The sequence below is a fragment of the Daphnia magna genome, unplaced genomic scaffold, assembly GCF_020631705.1.
Source record: "Daphnia magna isolate NIES unplaced genomic scaffold, ASM2063170v1.1 Dm_contigs338, whole genome shotgun sequence".
NCBI classification, from domain to species: Eukaryota; Metazoa; Arthropoda; class Branchiopoda; order Diplostraca; family Daphniidae; genus Daphnia; species Daphnia magna.
In genome coordinates, this window is record NW_025533254.1 from 1 (window position 1) to 20,917 (window position 20,917).

At 40.7% G+C, this 20,917-nt stretch overlaps 1 protein-coding gene across 1 annotated transcript; it reads left to right on the forward strand.

Annotated features, from left to right (window-relative positions):
• Positions 1-7: 7 nt before the first annotated feature.
• On the forward strand, positions 8-754 carry LOC123468399. Its single transcript, XM_045167851.1, has 4 exons — positions 8-68; positions 154-270; positions 333-563; positions 615-754. The coding sequence occupies exons 2-4, from the start codon at positions 207-209 to the stop codon at positions 752-754; spliced, it is 435 nt and encodes a 144-aa protein (XP_045023786.1). The 5' UTR covers positions 8-68; positions 154-206.
• Positions 755-20,917: the final 20,163 nt, after the last annotated feature.

A 20,917-nucleotide genomic window follows, 5' to 3' on the forward strand; every position in this document is an offset into this window, starting at 1 on the left:
CATTAGTCAACGCCAAAGCGAAGCACACGATTCTCATATTGTACCTCACAATGTCGGTACTCTTAGAGGTAATACAATCAAATGAACTAGTTAAGCTTATGCAGGAATTCACTTAGTACGTTTTAAAACTTATTTTATTTTTATATCGTAAAGGAAGGAAGAATTGTGGGCTTCCGCTAGTTCCTACCGCACTAGGGTTAACAAATATGATTTGTACAAAAGACAAAGCCCACAAAACGAGCAATCACCTCCCATCATCGCTAAATTCAGGTAAGATATTCATATTCACTTTTAGTACCATCACATTGTTTCAACTTTGGAATTTTTCCCAGTATTGCAAAGCCCCATCCATGACATCGGAAGCCAAAACAGCAACACCTTTGAAAATGGTTACCAGTCGACCTCCACATCCACCGAGCTGAGTATTGCGGCTGCTAGGCCAGTTTACGCAGTCCGCACCAGAGTTTCAAAGACATTTCCCGTTACTAAATGTACGCGGTTAGCAGACAGAGCGGACTTAAGGTCAACTAACCATACCACTACCCCAGCTTCGTCTCTATCAGGTAAGATGTACTAGGATCAAATAAGAAGATTAAACTAACTTTTTTTTCCAGAGGTACAAGGTTTATCGGCATTGATGAGGAAAATGGATTTGATAATAAGAAACCAGGAAATCATCAAAGCTACGCAGTGGGAACATAGGCAACTGCTCGATATTGTACTTAAAACTCGTCACCTCCCGAGCCTGAAATAAAAGACGCACTGCGCCAGTTCGGGTTCAAATTGAAAACATTCACTGACATGACAAAGCTAGAAAGCCTTTTAGAAAATGATGTGGAACGGTAGGACACTTGTAAGTTTTTTTAAATTTTAACTTCCTGAAACACGTAAAATTATTCATTTTTGGAAGATATCGTATTTCAGCGGAATTGGAGGTAGCCAATCGAATGTCGTTGGCAGAATCCTCAGTCGTGCGATGACAAACGAGCTGGCTAGCCAATAATACTACACAAAGGACAAAACGAAGAAAAGCGTGCATTCCAAAATTTGGCCCTATGTTCCGCTGTTATCGGTAATATCTAAACAATAAGTAATGTTAAGAAATAATAATTAAACTTTTTTGTATTTACCATCCCCAGAATCCGTTCGCTGCCAAAAAAATTATTCCTAACGGAAGACGCAATTGAATCTAAAATTAAAAACTGGTTGCGCCATGCGCGGGCTAGAAAAAATGGCAGCAGCAATGAAGATGAATAATTTTATTACATGTTTTTGTGATAAAAAATGTGTCATACACAAGACAATAAAATACGAAACAATAATCTAACTTTCCCAATTATTTTGCTGCAATAATAATTATGCTAATATTTAAGATAAAAGGAAATATTACATAGTGAAAAGACATCTTTTTAACAGCTTTACCACGTCCTTTTCATAGCTTTTTAACAGCTTATAAGCTGTTAAAAAGACGTCTTTTTACCAGCTTTACAACGTCTTCTCACAGTTTTTTTACAGCTTAACAACGTCGTTTTTACAGCTTTTTAACAGCTTATAAGCAGTTAAAAAGACGTCCTATTTACAGCAAAAATTCGTTCATGCCAGACCAGCAGAATCCGTTTTTAAGAGCAGTTTTTGCCGGTCATCAGCACCTGAGAAATACGTCTAAAAGTCATAGTTGCAGGATTTTGGGACGAATTAAATACATCCAAGTGGTTTAGCAACCATGTATTAAAAACGTCTTTAAGACATCAGTGTGCTATGTGGGACGGCATTCGCAAGGAAAATGTGGTTGGAAGATAAGAAATGGCTGACGACAGGTTTGAAACCAACAGCCAGGAAAAAGAAGTCGGTATTTTAATCAGAGTCGACGAAATGTTCGAGATCATTCCTAACAAACCGGCTATCCAAAGTCCGTGCGGCCATAGAGAATACAACACAAAGCTAGGTCGCATGATAGCTGGACCTTCGAAGGAAAAAGGATCAAAAAAATAAACGGCGATAATCCAGCAAATGTTACAATGCAGTAGATTTTCAAATTACCAAAGAGATTCAGAAATTTATTTTACGAACCATTCCAAAAACATGGAGGAAATGGAAGCTGGAAAGGAGGCCAAGGAATCTTCACCTCCCCAGCCGAGGTCTATGGAAGAAATTTCCAGCCAGGAGTTCAACCATACCTCCATAAACAAAAAGGAATATCGGAAAATCGTGAAAGAAGAATTAAAGCGGCAAACCAACTTTGATTTATCCCTGTTTTGGAAATTGGAACACTTCGCCGTATTAGAAGATTGCGATTCCGTGGAGCCAGAGGATCCCCTCAGCTCCTTTGGAGACAATTTCACTTGTCAAGAAGATGGGGATACTGCACCCCAATCCCGTGGAAGACGGACAAATGAAGGTTGGAAAAGAATTTCCTGATGGCCAAATGAAGACTGGAGAGTCTATTGAAAAGACTCAAAAGAACACCACAGAGCTTCCTTAAGCCTATCATAAGGAAATAGACCAACTTCGAGTCCAAAACTTTGTAGAGGACACAGATCTAAACTGCGAAGGACTCCACACTTATACGACAGGACAAAACAACCACAAAATATCGACCAGTATTGGATGGGGCAGCAAAATAGAAGTATGGCCCAAGCCTCAACGATGTTTTGGAAACCGGTCCGAATCTTAATCCCGATCTGCTAGCCGTCTTAATGCGATTCCGTTTACACAGAATCTCATGGATAGCAGACATAAAAAAAGCGTTTTTGTACATCGCCCTGCATCATGAAGACTCAGAAGCTGTCAGATTTCTTCGGATCTCGGACCCAGAAACGCCAGGCTTGCCTCTAGTGGCTTACAAGTGGAAACGAGTTCCATTTGGACTTAGCTTTAGCCCATTCTTGCTAAGAGTTACCATAAAAATGCAAATAGACGGCATGGAACCACTCTACTCCACCCCAGTAAGAAAGTTCAAGGAGCAAATTTATGTCGACGACTACCTTGGAGGCGCCGACAACATCTCAACAGAAAAAATTAGGATACAAGATACAAAAGCTCTTCAAAATCTTCCAGGAGGCAAAGCTCAACATCCAAGGGTTGGGTCACCAACGACCAAGCAGTCCACAAATTTCTCAGTGAGAAGGGGCTTATCAACCCCATCGTAAAAATTTTCACTCAGAAACTGGAGGAAGGTGAACCTAAGGTCTTAGGGATTCGATTGGTTACCGAGTCCGACACCTTCCAATTCGATCCTGCACCAATCATCGAAGCCGCGACAGAATTGGGAGATTCCAATCCTGTTCCAGAAGAAATATTCTATGAATATCAGCAAGAGTATTCGAACCCATTGGGTTCTTAGCACACCACTATGCTCCTGCTGAAAATAATCTACCAGAAGCCTTGGGAAGCTGAAATTGACTGGGATGTAGAAGCGCCTCCTGAAATTCGGAAAAAATCGATATTAGCTATGACCGGGTTGAACGAGTTTGCCAACTTTCAAATCCCTTGTTGGATAGGCTACTCGAAAAGTGTCATGCAACTCGCAAAAATCCACGTTTTTGGTGATGCATCCGAGGCTGCTTATGGAGCCGTAGCCTACATAAAGCTCCAAACCAAAAACGGCGATACAGTTATCCATTTTCTTGCTAGGAAGACAAAAGTGGCGCCTCTCCCAAAGAAAAAAGTCACCTTACCAAGACTGGAGCTACTGAGCTCAGTTCTGGCCGAACGATTGGGAGAAAAACTCAAGAACTTTCTCCATATCGAATCGTGGCGATCCATATTTTTGGGCAGACTCTCAAGTGGCACTTGGCTGGATCCGAGGAGAACCCAACAGGTGGAAACCATTTGTCATGAACCAAGTCGAAGTAAATAGAAGAATATCAGGACCCAAATTGGTGGCGGCACTGTCCAGGTGTCCAAAACCCTGCGGATCTGGGCTCGCGGGGAGCGCCAGCAGCAATGCTGGTACACTCCGAGCTATGGTGGAACAATCCATCGTGGCTGAAAGACGACGAAAGCGAGTGGCCGGATTCAACACCCGAGGAAGGAGAACCTAGTAGTTTGGTGAGAGGATTGAAGTGGAAGACAAATCTAAATCCGTCATCATGTCGGTGGCTTCCGTGGAGCCAGCTACTCCAGTGGAATGGCACCTAGCTCAAATTCCATCATGGAATCGATCACTCCGAAGAACCTCCTGGATACTACGACTCATCCCAAAAAACCTTCCCGCAAACGCTATACAAGTGAAAACTCCAATCAAGACAGGAGACGGAAGACAAATAATGGTAGAACATCTAACGGTAGAGGAACTGACGCCTATCCTAAGACGTTTCAAGATCTGCAAGAAGGGCGGCAACCGCACCACAAGGAGAAAATTGCCTCACTCCGAAACGTGTAGAACGCAAGAGACAAGTTGATTAGAGTAGCAGGAAGGGTAGAGCTAGCGCTACAGGACAGGGACATTGAACCCGCCATGTTACTGCCCGCTCACCATCCAGTCGTTAAAATAATTACCCAACACCGACCGTCTCGCTAAAACAAGCTGTTGTTAAAACCATTCTATCGGATCTAAGAGAACGTTTTTGGATCATCAAAGGACGCCAACAGACCAAATCAGTCTGGCACGCCTGCGTCAAGGGCCAACGGCTATCTTCACCGCCATTAGGAAAAGTAGCTGCACCTCCACCAATTAATCGACTGAAACAAGTGAAAGCCTTCGAAATCACGAGTGTTAATTTCGTAGGGCCGCTGTATTACAAACACCCAATATTGCGTAAGAAACGCAAGCAAGCGGATCCTACCACCTCCATGCATCCACCGTCAACGGATGGTTCGGCTTTGGAGCCTACGGTAGAGCCTCCAGCAATGGAGCCCGTTGAAGAATCTCCAGCCACAGAACCAACGGAGGAAAATGAATAAAACCTCCTCGCATTCCGAAGATTTTCCGCTAGGAGGAGTAGGGTATCCATCATGTATTCGGGAAAAACCTAGACATTTAGATGCGTCCCCAAGCATTTTAAAGTCTTAATATCCGACCCAGCAATCCACAACCTTCTGGCAATGCGAAAAACCGAATGGATTTTTTCGGCCAGCCTAGCTCCATGGTGGGGAGGGTTTTGGGAACGCATGGTGTGGACTATGAAGGATTTACTGAGACCCTCCAATGGTCGTGCATGTTTGGAATACAACAAGCTGGAGGTTAGTCTTATCGAGACCGAGAGGGTGGCGAATGCCCGCCCACTCACCTACGTGGCAGAAGGGAGCGACGACCCGCTCACTATCAACCCGAACCAGTTTCTCAATAATAGGTGTTCGAACTGCACCCCGCCGGAGCCAGCAGTAAACCACATGGCTCCCGATGCAACAAACGTGAAACTACTGGAAATGAATCGTCAACGTAGAGAGTATGTCAGCGACATCTGCGAACGCTTCGTCACTGACTACCTACTCCAGATCGACAAGTTTTACTATAAAGGGAGGAACCGGTCGAAAGATCCGGGTAGGGAGAGGTTGTCATCATTCACGATGACAACACCAAGCGCCTTATGTGGACAGTAGGAGTATTGAAGGAGTTAATCACTAGCAGAGACGGGTTGATCCGTTCAGATATGGTCAAAACGCTCAACGGAAACCTGATCAACCGCATCATCCAATTGCTACATCCCTTAGAGCTACGTGAGGACCAACAGGAAGACGTCGAGGTTTCACCTACGCTGGAGCTGGAGCCGGAACAAGAAGAGGCATCTCCATCCGTGTCCGTCGCATATCCAGTAGAACAGGAAGAGCAATTGACCATGGGCTCGGCTGGGGAGTGTGTTGGGAATAAAACTTATTCCTAACAGCTGACGACGCGATCTGGGCGCCAGACGCGTATCCCACAACGACAACGTTATGATTTGGGTGACCCTCGCTAAGAGGCCACGATCTTTAAGTGCATTTTGTATGTAGCCTCGCCCACGGTCTACCGGCCGATAATATGTAAGGGCAAGGGGCAGTTAGTCGCGGAATACACCTCAAACAGTCGATACTAAAACCAGTGGTCCTGTGTCGTTTAATATCTACATCTTCAATTTTATCTTTGCTAAGGTAAGTTCAGTGCACGGGCTGAACTAATTCTTACAGCAATTGTGGTATAATACAAAAACTTAACCCCCCCTAACCTAAAATAAGCTATAGTTTTTTTTCTTTAAAGCTAATGAAAGATGACAGTTAACACTCTATCGTGGCTGACGACAAGTGGTTGTCGGAATTAAGTTGTTCCGTCTTGCAGGTAAATACATGTAAAGCTCGTGCTCACTTAGTGGTGGTAAAAACTTCTCTAAAACACCAAAAGTTTTCAGTCATATTTCTTTTGGCAGCAAGTAGAGACAGTGATCATTGCACTTGCACAGCTTTTCGAAATAAATTTCCTTTTATGAGACTCAATGATGAGAATATAATTAAGTTGACAAATCTTTCTCAAAGAGCCGATTTTTTACACTTGCTGGGATTCTTTAACTAAAAGTTAGGGATTCTAAGATACTCTTAATTGTGCGGTCATATTGCAGTGATTTTGGTCTAAAAGTAATTATCTGCTGGTTTCTTGCAAATTTATAATTTTTTCTTGTCTGTGGTGAAAGGGTTTAGTAAAAAATTTTTTATATGAATCACTTCATATTAAAATAACCCAGATCCATTCAGCGAATGTCGAGCGTGGATGATCAAACCGCCCTTGACGTTTTCAGTGGTTTGGATTTAGGGGTGGGGTCGATTGTATTTGATTGTTTTGGTGGGGGGTCTGAATGATGGCTAGTAAAAGTGTCGTCTGCTTTCGTTCGACCATGGTACAATAAGAGAGGTAGACATACTCGCTATCCATGGAATTAGCCAGGATGAAGAAGGTACTTGAGAGGGTTTCCCGGCGTTTCGCTAGTTTAGTTGCCCGAATCTGTATAATGTAGAATAAGCTTCCCTGGTGCCAACGTTTTTAATACTTTCACAGATAATGTGCGGGCCATTCAGAAACAGACTCGGGCGACTAAACATTTGGCGTTCCTATCGGATCACCGTGGAACCCTCTCGAATACCTTGCACACTCCTCTCCTATGGCGTTTGTCTACCTCTCCTGTTATACCATGGCTCGACTTCTAGCCTGATCGCATACGACTAGTCGAATTTTTAAGACGAATCGCACCTTAACGTTTTTTATTTATTCTTTTTTCAATTTATTGGGGCACAAGAAACTAGTCAATAAGCCACTCCTCATTAAAAAGTCGACTATACCCATTGAAAAAGTGAAGGTCGATTCATCTTAACGGTTTGACTAGTCGTGTGTGACCATGTTGTGTATTTAACATTATTTCAAACGAAAATTTACCCTTTTTTCGGGGTAAAAAAAACCAAGAAAGACCTGTCACCACACCTTCAACTCCTGGTTTCAAAAATACACGGAAATCCTGTTATTGCTTAATCTTGTATTTTTGTTTTCGATGCAGTAGCAGTAGCAAGCACCAGATAGCATAGTCCAACCCCCCCCCCCAGGATTGGCTGTTGCTAGGTGCCGCATCAACGCCACCGAAGGTATTTAAGTTTACAGGCATTAACCATTAAGTGGGCCTTGCCCTAATACAGTATGTTCAAAGGTATCCGACCACCCTATTCAAAGAAAAATGCCCTCTATCGACATTCAGTCTATGTGCATATAGCAACAGGTCGATATTTACAACAATAGTAAAACATGGAAATAGACAATACATAAATTGCTATGGCAACCAGACACCCATCGATGAGCTTGCTTTCTTACAACCGTCAAGGATGGGTCAAGTTGCCATCAGGCATAGAAAAAAAGTACAAATAGATATAGTTTCTCAAAATTTCTTATTCAATTTGGCAGCGAGAAAGAGACAAGAGGAAGAGAAGTTTCGTTTCGCCATATCAACAAAATTTTAAGATTCTAATGACTTTGGCAACGTCCATTCAAATCTTCCTTCCTTAGCCGCCAATTACCTCACTGAAATAGATAGAATTTTAAAAAATGTTTGCATGAAAACTGTAAGACAGAAACAAATTAATTTTACAGAAATGGATAGCTCTTGTTAAGGGTGGGGCGGTTTCCCGTGTCTCGGGTAATCCTCTTGTCCTAGTACTACATGAAACTTTTATATCTTCTATTGGTAGAAATATAAGTCCAAAATAAACAAATTTAGAAAAAATGTGGGACTAGTGGGAACGGGAAGAAAATGGAAAGATAGAGGGTGGGGAGAGGGAGAGAGCTATGTTCGCGCTCAGACGGCGTGGCCTGAAAGTGTCACGTGACCATTCCCCTGATCCAATGGAAAGGTTGAAAATGGTGCCGTTTTTGGTCCCCATTCATACGTACGTACGCGGGGCCTATGTTGAGTTTTCAAGTTAAACGTCTTCTAGCGTTAGCCACCTACCTTTAACAAACCTAGAATTGGGCTTGATTGCTACGTCCTACGTAATTAAGACACATAACGATAGGAAAATGTGAGGTTGCACTCTGTTACTATGCCAGCTAAAAAAAAAGTTCTGGAGCGTCGCTTTAGAAAAATTAAGCGCTGATTTCTATTAAGTTATTGGCTTTCTCGTTAAACCAGCGATTTTACCTTAGAAATTACCTGGTCAAGCACGATCACCACATCAGAGTAAGTATCCACGGAGCAAAAGCACTTTTTTACACTAAATACCCTTGGAACTAACGGGGCAAGTTTTGGCACTAGACCGACCTTAAAAAAAAATGCGTCGTAAAAATCATATCGTTAGTAAAATATAAGATTCTTTCTCAAGCAATGAATCTCACTCGAAAACTGATTTCTAATAGGGTTCCACCTATGACAGCCCCAAACAAAATATATATTTTTTATGAAACCGAAAAAATTCGTAAACATTTTTAAAACTGATAATCACGAAGATACGCGGAAATGAGGTGATAAAATAAAAACGACAAAAAATAAAGGCGTATTCCTATAAATATTTTTTTTTCAATAATTGGGCTTTCAGCTTATACCGCAAACGTTTACAGAAATGTGAACAACCAGCAAAATGGGGGCATTAAAAACAATTGATACGTGAAACCGCAAAGTGAATAGCCTCTATAAGTACTTTTTAAGCAACATCTTTACAGAAATGAACAGATCTTATCAAGAGGAGTCCATTCCTATACCTTTAAAAAACTTTAGAACAGTTTTTTCGATTATAATGAATGCAATTTCACGTATTTATAGAATAGGAAATTCACGAGACCTGTTAAACCACACCGACCTACAAAATAATAGCCAATCGGTTTACTACTGGAATCTATACTTTTCAAGAGATGATTTAACAGAAATGGATAGCCATCTTTAAGAAATATCCATTCACGTAAAACTGGTTTATTTTGTACTTATATTTTTCACGCAAAAAATTATTTAAATTTCACGTATTACTGGGAGATGGTGATTACCCAAAACACGTTAAACTGCTTGAAAAATAGACAATCGGTTCTAACTGGGGTAGATAAGCAAGCAGTTCGATTCGGTTCAAAATACCGGTTTAATCGAAACGGCCCGCCATAAACTTGGATAATGGCAGACAAGTGAAGCAAAATGTTAAAAAAAATTAATATAATGTATTACATGAAACCACACAAACAAGGGACAAAGTAGTGTAATCGAGTTTTGAACCGTTTTTTTTTATGAAAGCCAACCCAATTGCCTACGGTTGATAATTTAGACTAATTCTAATGAAAACACACCGATTGATTCAATTCTTTTCTAGAATAGAATAAAAAAGTGCCAATAAAGGGTAAACATTGTATTTGCATAAACAAATAAATGACAAACAATAAACGTAAATAGTAAAATTCCACGCGAAAAAAAAACAAACAATGGGCAGCCCGACAAAAAAATCCAAACACGTCAAGCAGAAAGGATGTAGGGGCTTAATGGTGATGAGAAGGAGAATGCCCATCAGTAGGCTGGGATAGTCCCTACTGTAGTGGTGATGGTCTTCACCCATCGAGACCGTCTCGTGGAGAAAAGTTGCGGCAATGGGTTGCAAAACGGTCATATGTCACTGAAGGGCAACTGATAGCCCGATAGTGAGAGTGGACTGTAAATGCGGTCACTCTTTCAAATAAATCGAAGCTATATAATCACCAATCCTGAACAAATATTTACAGTTAACAATAAATGAAGAAATTCGCATAGTTTTAAGACAAGTTACCAAACGAATCGTGATGAAAAAGTCGGTCAAAATCAAATTCACAAACGGTGAGCCAAAATCAAGACTGACCGAAACCGCCATTAAGGCTCAAAGACGACGCTTAATCAAAGGGGAGGGAAATGAGGGTTAAACAGTTTCTGAAAACAAGTGGCACCACAGAAATTATCGAGCAACAAGATCTTTTTATAGATGGCCACACATGTCGTACATCTCGCTTGACTAAATAGAGCCTAAGGTCTAAATCGCGGCTCCATTCTCCCCCGAGCCGGATTTTGCTGCTTCATCCGCTGGATCTGGCGAACACGCTTCCAATAGAGGCAGCTGGTGAGTCCCACGGCGCAATATTCCGGTGGAGAACTTCCACATCTGCTGCTTGAACTAATCCGTCAGCACCGGGGTAAACCTTGACGATTTTGCCGGTCCTCCAACGCCCGCGCGGAGCATTATTCCAATCATCTATAATGAAATCGCCGACGACAAAGTTCCGCGCGGGTATATCCCATTTCTTCCGGCTGGCCATCGACTGCAGGAATGATCCGCGCCATACGTCCCAGAAGAAATGAGTTATCCTCTGGACGTAACCATAATGATCGCGTGGAAGGGCCTGGTCAAAGTCTCCGGCCGGCAAATCAGCCACAGGAGCTCGATTAAGGATATCGTTTGGGGTTAATGCCAGAAAGTTGTCCGGGTCAGAGCTGGTATAAGTCAAAGGTCGAGAATTTAACAATCCGGACACTTCAAACAGGAGAGTGCGCAAAACCTCATCACTTGGCGTACGCAATACATTCTTCTCCTGATCCAACGCGGCATATAAAGCGTTTTTCACCGATCGCACTAATGACTCGGTTGATCCTCCAAAATGTGGGGTTTTTGCGCTGGTTGAAAGAACCATTCGATCCGGAGTGCTCTCAACTCCGTCACCAGCACACTGTCGCCTTTCAGCCGGTCTTATTCCACACGTAATTGACGCTCGGCACCAGTCAAGCTCGTCCCGTTGTCCGAGAACATATGTGCTGGTTTCCTATACACTGATATAAAACGTCGCAACACCATTAAAAAGTCACTGGTGGAAAGGGAAATTGAAACGTGGAAATAAACCGCCCTGGTCACCATGCATGGGAAGAGGGCTCCCCATCGCTTTGCTGTTCCGCGTCCATACGTCACATCTATGGGCCCAAAATAGTCCACCGACGTGTAAGTGAAAGGGGGATGACCGGCGCCCAGGCGAGCTCGATGGACGTCGGCCATCATCCGCAGAGCTGCTTTCGGACGAAAGCGACGGCATGGGACACATTCATTGCTGACTCGTTTAACTAGTTCTCGTCATCAGACTCTGTCGCACATGAGACAACACAAAATCCGTGCCAATAGAGCATAAGGTCTAAATCGCGGCTCCAGAAAAAAAATTGCGAAACTATTTTTCGAAACCATTATTTGAAGTGCTATTGAATTTTGAAGTTCATTTAGAGAAAAAGAACGAGGTACAATGATTTCTTTAATGAGCATGTAACCACGATAAGCGTCTTACGTTCTATGCTAATGTAAAGGGATAATGGATTTATTCATTCTTCCCTTTACGGAATAATAAATTAAAAGTGGTTTAAAATAACTTACAGAGACGGCTGATTCAAAATGAAAATGTATTTGCTTCTAAGTCTAAGCCTACAAATATAAGTTAAATAAGATGTGACATAACAATTGAGAACGGTCGAACAAAGTAAAGGGAGGTATCCAGTTAACCAAACTAAGTTAAACTGAACTAGACTGGTAATTTAAACAGAACTGTCATGTCACAGGGCTCGAAGAGGGACCGAGGTGGAACCGTAAAGGAAACTAAAAATGAACTTTATTGTGAGAGGAAAGTTACAATCTTTTTATATGGTAAAGATGTGGCCGCGATCTGAATGAGGAAAACAGTAGAGAAAGATGGCTCCGTGCAAAAGCCACCCCAGACTCGAGTTGAAATTTCTGTCAACTCTTTTAAGTCGAATATTAGGGAGGTTAAGGGGTCCACTTATCTTTTTTCATCTTCCGCTAGGATGAGTCACTGGAGGGTGAGAAGAATTATTGTTTTAGGCCGTACGATTTACGGGAGAAAGCGTGAGTTGGAAGTATAAATTAATATTTAATAGTCCTTTAATAAAGCCACTCCTGAACTGTGGTGACAGTTTGGACAGATCACTTAACTAGGGTTCAAGCGAATAATTAGTAACAATATTTCGATCTTAATCTAAGAAGAGTTTGAATATTCTGGTGCGTGTGGTAAAGGTGCAAGAATATTCTAGAAGTAGGAACAGGTAGGAAGATGTTGTGGAAGTTTCCGGCTAGACTAAGGTGCTCCCGTGTTAGTCGGCTGATGTAAGAATATGTCTTCGGGCGGCGAAGGTGTCTTTTGAGGAGTCGATGGGAAATAGGTCTATTCTATTGCTGCTTGTAGATTTATGGTGGGTTCTAGTTGAATCTGTGTGACGAGGGATGTGGAGGTGAGAAAGTGAAGAAGCCATGCTTGCAGAATGGAAATTCAGTTACACTAATAAAAAACTATTTTTTAAAAGATGTAGGGGAGACTGGACTCTTCTTGAACAATGTACCAAGTTAGATAAAAGCTTTCAAAATAGTAGAATTCATTTTAAAAATCTAAATTTTTGATGTTATTACTATAATTCTGAATTTATATTATGTAGCCTCTGGTTCTTTCATGTAATTAAAGAAAAACAATCTTTGCATTTTTGAATAAATTTGTGACAAATTTTTAACTTGTGTTACATGATGAGAAACTAAACAAAGAGATGATTGGGGAATAAAAACTTGCACTTTAACTGTAACAATTTGTTCAGGAACTGAACTGTAGTTGCCGTGCAATCCAGTTTCTCTAGTTGCTGGACCATCCAGCTATTCTATTACTGGGCAATCCAGATATTCTCTTAGAGAAGTCGCTTAGAAAGGCATTTGTCGAACGTTTTAGTGTGTCTTGGTCAATGGTACAAAAAATTGACGGGTTCGCAACTGTGGCAGAGGGTGTAGGAGAATGCAGAACCTGAGTCCGATTCTGTCATCAAACCCTTGATTCTGGCTTCAAGCCGTTATTCTGGAATCACATCTTTGATTTTGGCTTCATTGCGTGATTCTGGAGTCATTTTCTTGATTCTGGCGTATTTTTTTTTTATTCTTGCACACATTTTTGTGATTTTCTTTGCTGAATGCATTCATAGAGTTGTATGACAGGTGAGAATTCTAGGGATAGTGATAGCGTCCCCTTTGCCAAAGGCCCCCCTGTGTTTGCTAGAGGTGTCCCTAGAAGACCGACAGTTGACCCCCAAAATGATTGCCTTCCGTAACTAATGCCCCCCTAACTAATGGCCCCCATAAAAAAAAATAATTGATCCCCATTCATGATCCATCGGAACTTATTTCACAGCAGAACCTGAGTCCGATTCTGTCATCAAACCCTTGATTCTGGCTTCAAGCCGTTATTCTGGAATCACATCTTTGATTCTGGCTTCATTGCGTGATTCTGGAGTCATTTTCTTGATTCTGGCGTATTTTTTTTTTATTCTTGCACACATTTTTGTGATTTTCTTTGCTGAATGCATTCATAGAGTTGTATGACAGGTGAGAATTCTAGGGATAGTGATAGCGTCCCCTTTGCCAAAGGCCCCCCTGTGTTTGCTAGAGGTGTCCCTAGAAGACCGACAGTTGACCCCCAAAATGATTGCCTTCCGTAACTAATGCCCCCCTAACTAATGGCCCCCATAAAAAAAAATAATTGATCCCCATTCATGATCCATCGGAACTTATTTCACGAAAAAAACTGTTTTTTCACGGATTGCCACCAAAAATAATCAGCCACAGGCAATTCGGTTAGAGGTTGTTATGGGTAGGTTTCGAGGACTGTACTGACAAGAGGGGTACACTAAGTTGGTTTTCCAAGTAAAACAAACGGTGTTTAATTCTTCTTTTATATATAAGTCTATTAATCTATCTATACTATAGATACTATATACTACTATTTATCGAAATAAAAAACCGCAATTTCAATCAATGCATCGTCATTTGCAATTATTTTGTTGCCGATCACATTTTTTAAAAAATGATTGCACGGCAAGTCTGAAAATCTCATTTTTTTTATTTTGTGGCTGAGACTAAGAGAAACTGCCTAAATTTCTGGTTAAAAACCGGGTAATCGGGGTAGGAAGCGGATCGTAACCTGGATCGTTACCCTAATCCTAATTTTGAGATAAAAAGATCTACCCACGTCCCAAATACCCAGCCATTGGACAAGGCGCAGAGTTGTTCAATTGGAAGGGGTCAATTGTTATATGTTTGGAGGGGACAAAACTGTGGGGGGCAATAGTCGGGGGCAACTGTAGCAAACATGGGAGTGGGGGAATTTCCAAAGGGGGAAATCATTCACATGCCGAATTCTAGTCATTAGAGCCATCTATTCGCACGAAAAAATGAGGCCATAATAATATGATTCTTGCATCAACAAGTGATTTTGGCATATATTTAATTGATTCCGTATTCAAATCAAGTATTTTGCCATAGAATCTTATGACTTTGGGATTAAATCGCGTTTTCTTTTGATTCAGAAACTGAGCGATTCTGACATAGGTTGAGTGATTCTGGCATAGACCGAGTGAATCTGGCATAATACCGAATGATTCTGGAATAATACCGAATGATTCTGGCATCAAGTTAATTCAGGGTGTACGAGATTCGAATCATTTGCAAATCCCCAGCATAACACAGCTGTTAAAATGTTTCTTTAAAAATACAGTGATTCTCTTTAGACTATCATGTGACCGTTCTTTCTTTCTCCAACTAAACTAGACATCAAGGGAAAACCGGCGTTAAATTTTAATCACATTATTTGCTATAATGAAGAATTGGTAAACGCGAGGTAATTGAAATGTTAACGTTTCGTGCTTTCGGCAGGTTTCACCAGCCCTCCATGCAGCCTTCTGTTTCACAACGTAGTTTCGCACTTTGGCACGGGAATGAAATGCCATTCAGCGGCTAAGCCGCAAAACAAACCATTGGATTTCATGGTTTCGCAGAGCGTTTCATGTTTTCATCGCTGTTTGTTTCGCGGTAGCCGGAGAAAAAGGACCCAACGAAAAAATACCCAACGAAAAAGGACCGCCAAAAAGGACCCAATGAAAAAGTACCCTACCATAAAGGACAAATTTTTTTGAAAAATAAAAGTGGTCCTTTTTCTCCGTCCAAGTAAGCCTTTTTCTCCGTCCAAGTGGGCCTTTTTCTCTCTATTTTTTAAGTTGTGTTCATATCTATGGATTATGAAAAAACTTGATTTTTGTGATTGTTCCGTTCGATATTATTTCTTTATTCTAGGCTAGAATTCTTATGTGGTAATAATAGAACACATTTCGTGAATATTAAGAGACGTCGAAGTAACTGCAAGTCATGATAAATAAAAAAAACTGCTAGTTTCCGGTGTTTTAGAGGTAAAACTGACTCCCAAACATAACACTTACAAGCTAACAAACGATCATTGAAAGTCTTTTACTGACCTTTGTAAGAACTTGTATTTGTTGGCTTTACTTGTAGAACATGGATTGACAATATCTGCGTTTCCAAAAGGATTAGATTTAACAATTGGGCGAAAAACGATAGTTTTACAAGGAAGAGCAGCAGCAACACACACCTGGGTCGACCAAAAACAAATGCATTTCTTATTTCAAACAAGTGTGCATTTATACTTAATGAATAGCCAACAAGTCACCACGTGAACTTCTCTCAAAAAGCGAGTTTAAAAGATTATCATGAATTTTCATGTCGTACAAGCCCGTACGCGACGGTTAGCTAGATAGAAGCTGGACGCAAGCTTCGTACGGCAGGCTTCCATAGTAGTGTAAGCTTCCACGAGAAAAGCTAGATTTGCTCCGATCCAATGAAAGATTTTTCAGCTAGCATCAGACTTGGGTTATTCAAGCTAACTCAGCCAGCGCCGCGTGAGCTTGTGTATCTGTCAACTTGAAAAAAAGAAATTCCTTGAACTAGATTCGAACCCGAGTCTCCCACATAGCAGTCGCGGCTTCTTCCAATCACCCATTTGGCTTAAACAATATTCAAGAATTTTAAACTAGTAATCAGCAGTAATCTATCTCTATCCTATACAAAACTTATCTCATCTTCACAATAAAGCATCTCGCATAAATATCTTACTTTTTATTGTTATAAATTACAAGCTATAATTAATGGGAATATCAAAGAGCTATCTTCTGTTATTTCTAAAAATTGCAAAAACTTGTTTTATTTAAATAAATTATTTTTTTCTTATTACGGATAGTTAAGACAGGTAATTTTTTAACAGATGATTTCCTAAAAAACTAGCTTAAGAAATATAACCTAACTTTTCATAATAAATAATTCTAACTGAAATTCGCCGATTATTTAATAATATTATTACTATACTAGCAGCCCACAAAATCCAAGCTAACCCTTTCATGCGCCCAGCTTGACACCTAGCTGTAACCTGTATTATAGCACGGGGGAAGCTTGAATAAAGTAAGAGTTTGGTTACCTAACCAAACTCAAGTTACCCTGTAAACGATAAGCTTGACAACTGCAAGCAAGTGCGGGTGCAGCTTGAAGAGGCAAGAGCTTTGTTAGGTTTCCCAATTCAAGCATACCGTTACATACGGCAAGCTTGATATCGGTAGGCTAGCGCGGGGGAAGCTTTGGTGAAGCTAACACCAAAACCCCAAGCTTGGCGTTTCGTACGGGAGACCATGGAAATTCCTGGAACAGTTAAGACGGTTTCAACTATCTTTTCCACAACCAAATAAGCGGTATCCATGTTCATAGAAAGATCAGTTTTCATTATGTATCACTGTTTACAAACTTCTTGGGGAAGATAAGTATCAGGAATTGCATGAAGTCCAAGCCTAAAATCCTGTGAAAGAAATGGTCGAAAAACAACTGATCGCTGACAAGATGGAATGCATTGACACGAATCACGATCAAGACGATTGGTATCTGGGCTAGCATCTTATAGAAACCCGAATCCTTTATTTGCCAAAAACTCCGCTTCTATGAAAATCGCCAAATATTACTCATTAAGTAGGTACGTGAAACGTCTATCACTTTTTCACGCACAGCGTTTCCCAATAGGAAGCAAGCATGGTTGACATTTCTAACTAAACACGCGGTATTAAGCGGGTGTATGTGGCTAGATCATTCCAGTTTGGTTGTGTCTGATTAGTGCTCAGTGCTACGCAATAGCCATAAATTTGAAGAACTGGACCGTTCTTCCAGAAGGAGACTCTTTTTTCGACGTCGTGATTTCAATCCGATTAAGCAAGGCAGGTTACTTGGCTGCCATGTTGGCATAATAACCATCAAACGAATCAGCATTTACATCTAACTGAAATCAGTACTTGCATGTTACCGAAAGCAGCTTCCATTGTTCCTTGGCAAAAATGATTCGAATTGACAAAACGGGACCAGGAAACGGATGACATTCCAGTAATTTTGCGGGAAAACACAGCTCACGACCTAATGCACTCACTTCATTTTTTATGGAAGTCTGTCGGGAAAAATTGCGAAAAGATTCAAGACCTTATGGGAATCCCAAAAACGCAGAAAATATCTTAATACAATTACCTTTAAGAGGTTCTACTACACGGCCGTGAATGCGCAACTGACGAACCATTCCGGAATCGTTATGATGAGTCTTCATTGCATCAGTGTGCGAAGAGCCACCTACGAAGCATGCCCAATTAAATCCGGTCTCAAAGTACCTGCTATATTTCCATATATAATGACATTGAATATTAGGCAATGTAACACAGGCAAAACCAAAAAAAAGGAGAAAGTTGATACCTTGTTCGAGAAGTATATTATCCCAACTGAGATTTTAAACGTTAGCAGTTCTGTCTGCCACTTTGAAAAACACACTGCCAATAATTCGACGTTTTCCTTCCGGATTAACAGTCCGACATAACGACAAAGTTTGGTGACCAAGCACGTTGGTTGAAGCATAGTAGAAAGTCAAACTTGATTGAAGTTAAATCAAAGAAACTTAACTCCTCTAAATGATATTACGATGCAAGTTCAGGTAAATCACCGGACATAATAGCGGTATTCGATCAACGGGTTTATCATAAAAGATTATCTTTTGCAGCATAACGCTCTTTCCCGGGTGCTACGTTTCCTTGACCTTGCAAACCATTAACAAATTCCGCAGAAGAGCGAAATTCTACAAAAGATAACCTCTTCTACGATAAGCCCCTTGATCGGCAACCGCCAGTAGGTTCGATGACTCCTCCTCCAAGTTGCGTCATTCCTATACAATACACAGACTATTTCAAAATATTAATACCAAATAATAGCTGTTTTATTTTTGCTAACATGCTAGTACTTACCATTGCTCTCTCTTCTACGTCCAAGTGTTCTCGATGTGATTCAATTGTTTCCAGCCGGTAACAATTTTGTTTTTGTCTTGTTTGTGAAATTCCACTTCACAGTGCCTGTTCCGGAGTTTTCTTTCCTAGAGGGGGTTCTCCATCATGGAAGGAATTCTCCAGCAACTGCCGCTGTTTAAATTGCATTAATCTTGTTTTCGATTATATAGGTAAACGGGTTACCGTGGGCAATGTCGCTGGTGGTTCGCGTAACGACGTTGAAGCGGTCAAAGGAAGAGCTGGCAGGCGTCCGAAAAGGACTGTCAAGCACCGGGAGATCCTCGGCCCTTCCCGTGTAGCCAAACGACGTGCTGGTGTTTTAGTTGCTGCCCAACAGAAAACAACACCACCGAAAACACCATCACCTCCCCTTACAACACCGTTCGCCCCATGGATATCCTATGTCTATCCCCTCATCCTGTCTTGGTCGCGTCCTAGTGGGACAGAGTTCAGATATCCATAATTTTTCTGATCTTAGTCTTCACTGGATAAAGGACTCTTATCCCATCAGGTTTATATCGGTATATCCCATGGATGTTATAAGAATTTAAATTGGGATCAGACGATGTTTGGTACAGATTTCGTCCTCATGTGATATCCACTGGAAATCCCATGAAGACGAAATCAGTACCAAACGTCCTTCATCCAACTTTTCGTTAAAATGACATCCTCTGGACATGGGCGGGACCAATTCTTTTGTCTACAATCAACGTCCGATGGAAAGCAAATTGCAACCTTACAGACGTCCTTGCGACGTAAGCATTAGGTTTTGATAAAATCGTCGTTTGTCATCTTATAGCCTACGTGCGTAAAAACTAAGGAACCGTATTTATAATAGTTAAACTTTCAATAATAAACAGCCTGTAAATAGATTCCATTTGTATATTTTAACCATCTTGAAATTTGTCCACAAAGGATTAAGACATTAAAAGTGGTGTTACAAACCAATTTCCATCCAAAGGAATTGACATCGGTATACGGAAGCATTTACATATAATGCGCTTAATAGTCCAACATTGAATTTCAGGTGACAGATTTGTTACGACATATCCCTGAATAGATTTTGACGGATAGGATAGGTGTAAAGATTTTCATAAGACAAATATTTTCTCCCGATGAAACAAATTTCCCCAAGTGGAGTTTTATTAAAATTCGAAATCAATGCAATGGTGTTATCATTTAATAATACACAATGATCCGGCTTTCGGGTAGTGAGACAAAGGAATTTGGAATCATAGTTTTTAAACTGTTCCCCAAGGAGATGATTAATATTAGGACCGTCACTGCGGCTACTAGACAAGCCAGAGCGTTTCTCTTTTATTAAAGGCGCATTCAAATTATTTTTTTCTGATTCGTCTAACCTACGCACAGCTTGTTGTAAAGGATTGACTGATGACTTCAACCGATTTTTAATCAGTTGCAATTTATTTTCAAATTCAAATGCGCTTATTTTATCTAGACAGCCATACACTTCTACATCAGCAGCTAAATGCTGGAGATTGTGAGTGTTGTAGGTTACGAAATTGTTTCCGTAGATAGAGGGGCACTGAGAAACAAACTCCTTGAGCAAAGAATCGGCGTAAGACACAAATGTTCTGCAAACTTTTTCGTTAACAAGCAATTTAATTGCAACATGTAGTAAAAGATAATGATTGTACATCATTGGGGGTAAAATGTTTCTTAAAGCCACGGGAAACACGTACAATAAATAAAGTCGGTGTTCAGTTGCTTTCATATGGGGAAATTCATCCAAGGTTCTTGTTTTACGTTGAAATTCTGACGGAATGTAAATTTTAGTACCCTCAAGGTAAATGGACAACTTAGCTTTATTGACAAGACTCAATCTAGTACGGTCGAGTTTTCCAGAAATCAACGTTCGAGTAATTTTTTTTCTCTACTCCGAGACAGACCAGATGCATGTAATCAAGCGGTATGTTTTTTACAAAATTCATTTTTAGCCTCTCAATATCAGATCTTTCTATTTTTAAGTTGTGGTGATCAGGAAGTAAACGAGAATGAAACGATTGGTCATCTCTTAATGCTGCATTCAATTCGGGAAAAGTGACTCTACCACCCTGTTTCCCTACAACTGTGAATGAATAAACACCTTTTGTTACGCACTTGTGACAGCCGTGATAGGCATTATGTCCTTTAACACTAGTGACGAATGCTCTAGCAGGAGAGTCACAAATCAGGGCATGGACGAATACAGGGATGACGTTATTTTTAAACATCAAACCTTCGCTTTCTAATACAATAATTTCAACAATGAAATCTTTAAGAAAATCGTTGATAGAATC

What these genes read in the sequence shown, in the direction of transcription:
- LOC123468399 (XM_045167851.1), top strand. Translation starts at nt 207, where the DNA reads ATGATTTGTACAAAAGACAAAGCCCACAAAACGAGCAATCACCTCCCA. An exon ending in CCCATCATCGCTAAATTCAG is followed by an intron (nt 271 to 332) that starts GTAAGATATTCA and finishes AATTTTTCCCAG; the next exon opens with TATTGCAAAGCCCCATCCAT. An exon ending in CCCAGCTTCGTCTCTATCAG is followed by an intron (nt 564 to 614) that starts GTAAGATGTACT and finishes TTTTTTTTCCAG; the next exon opens with AGGTACAAGGTTTATCGGCA.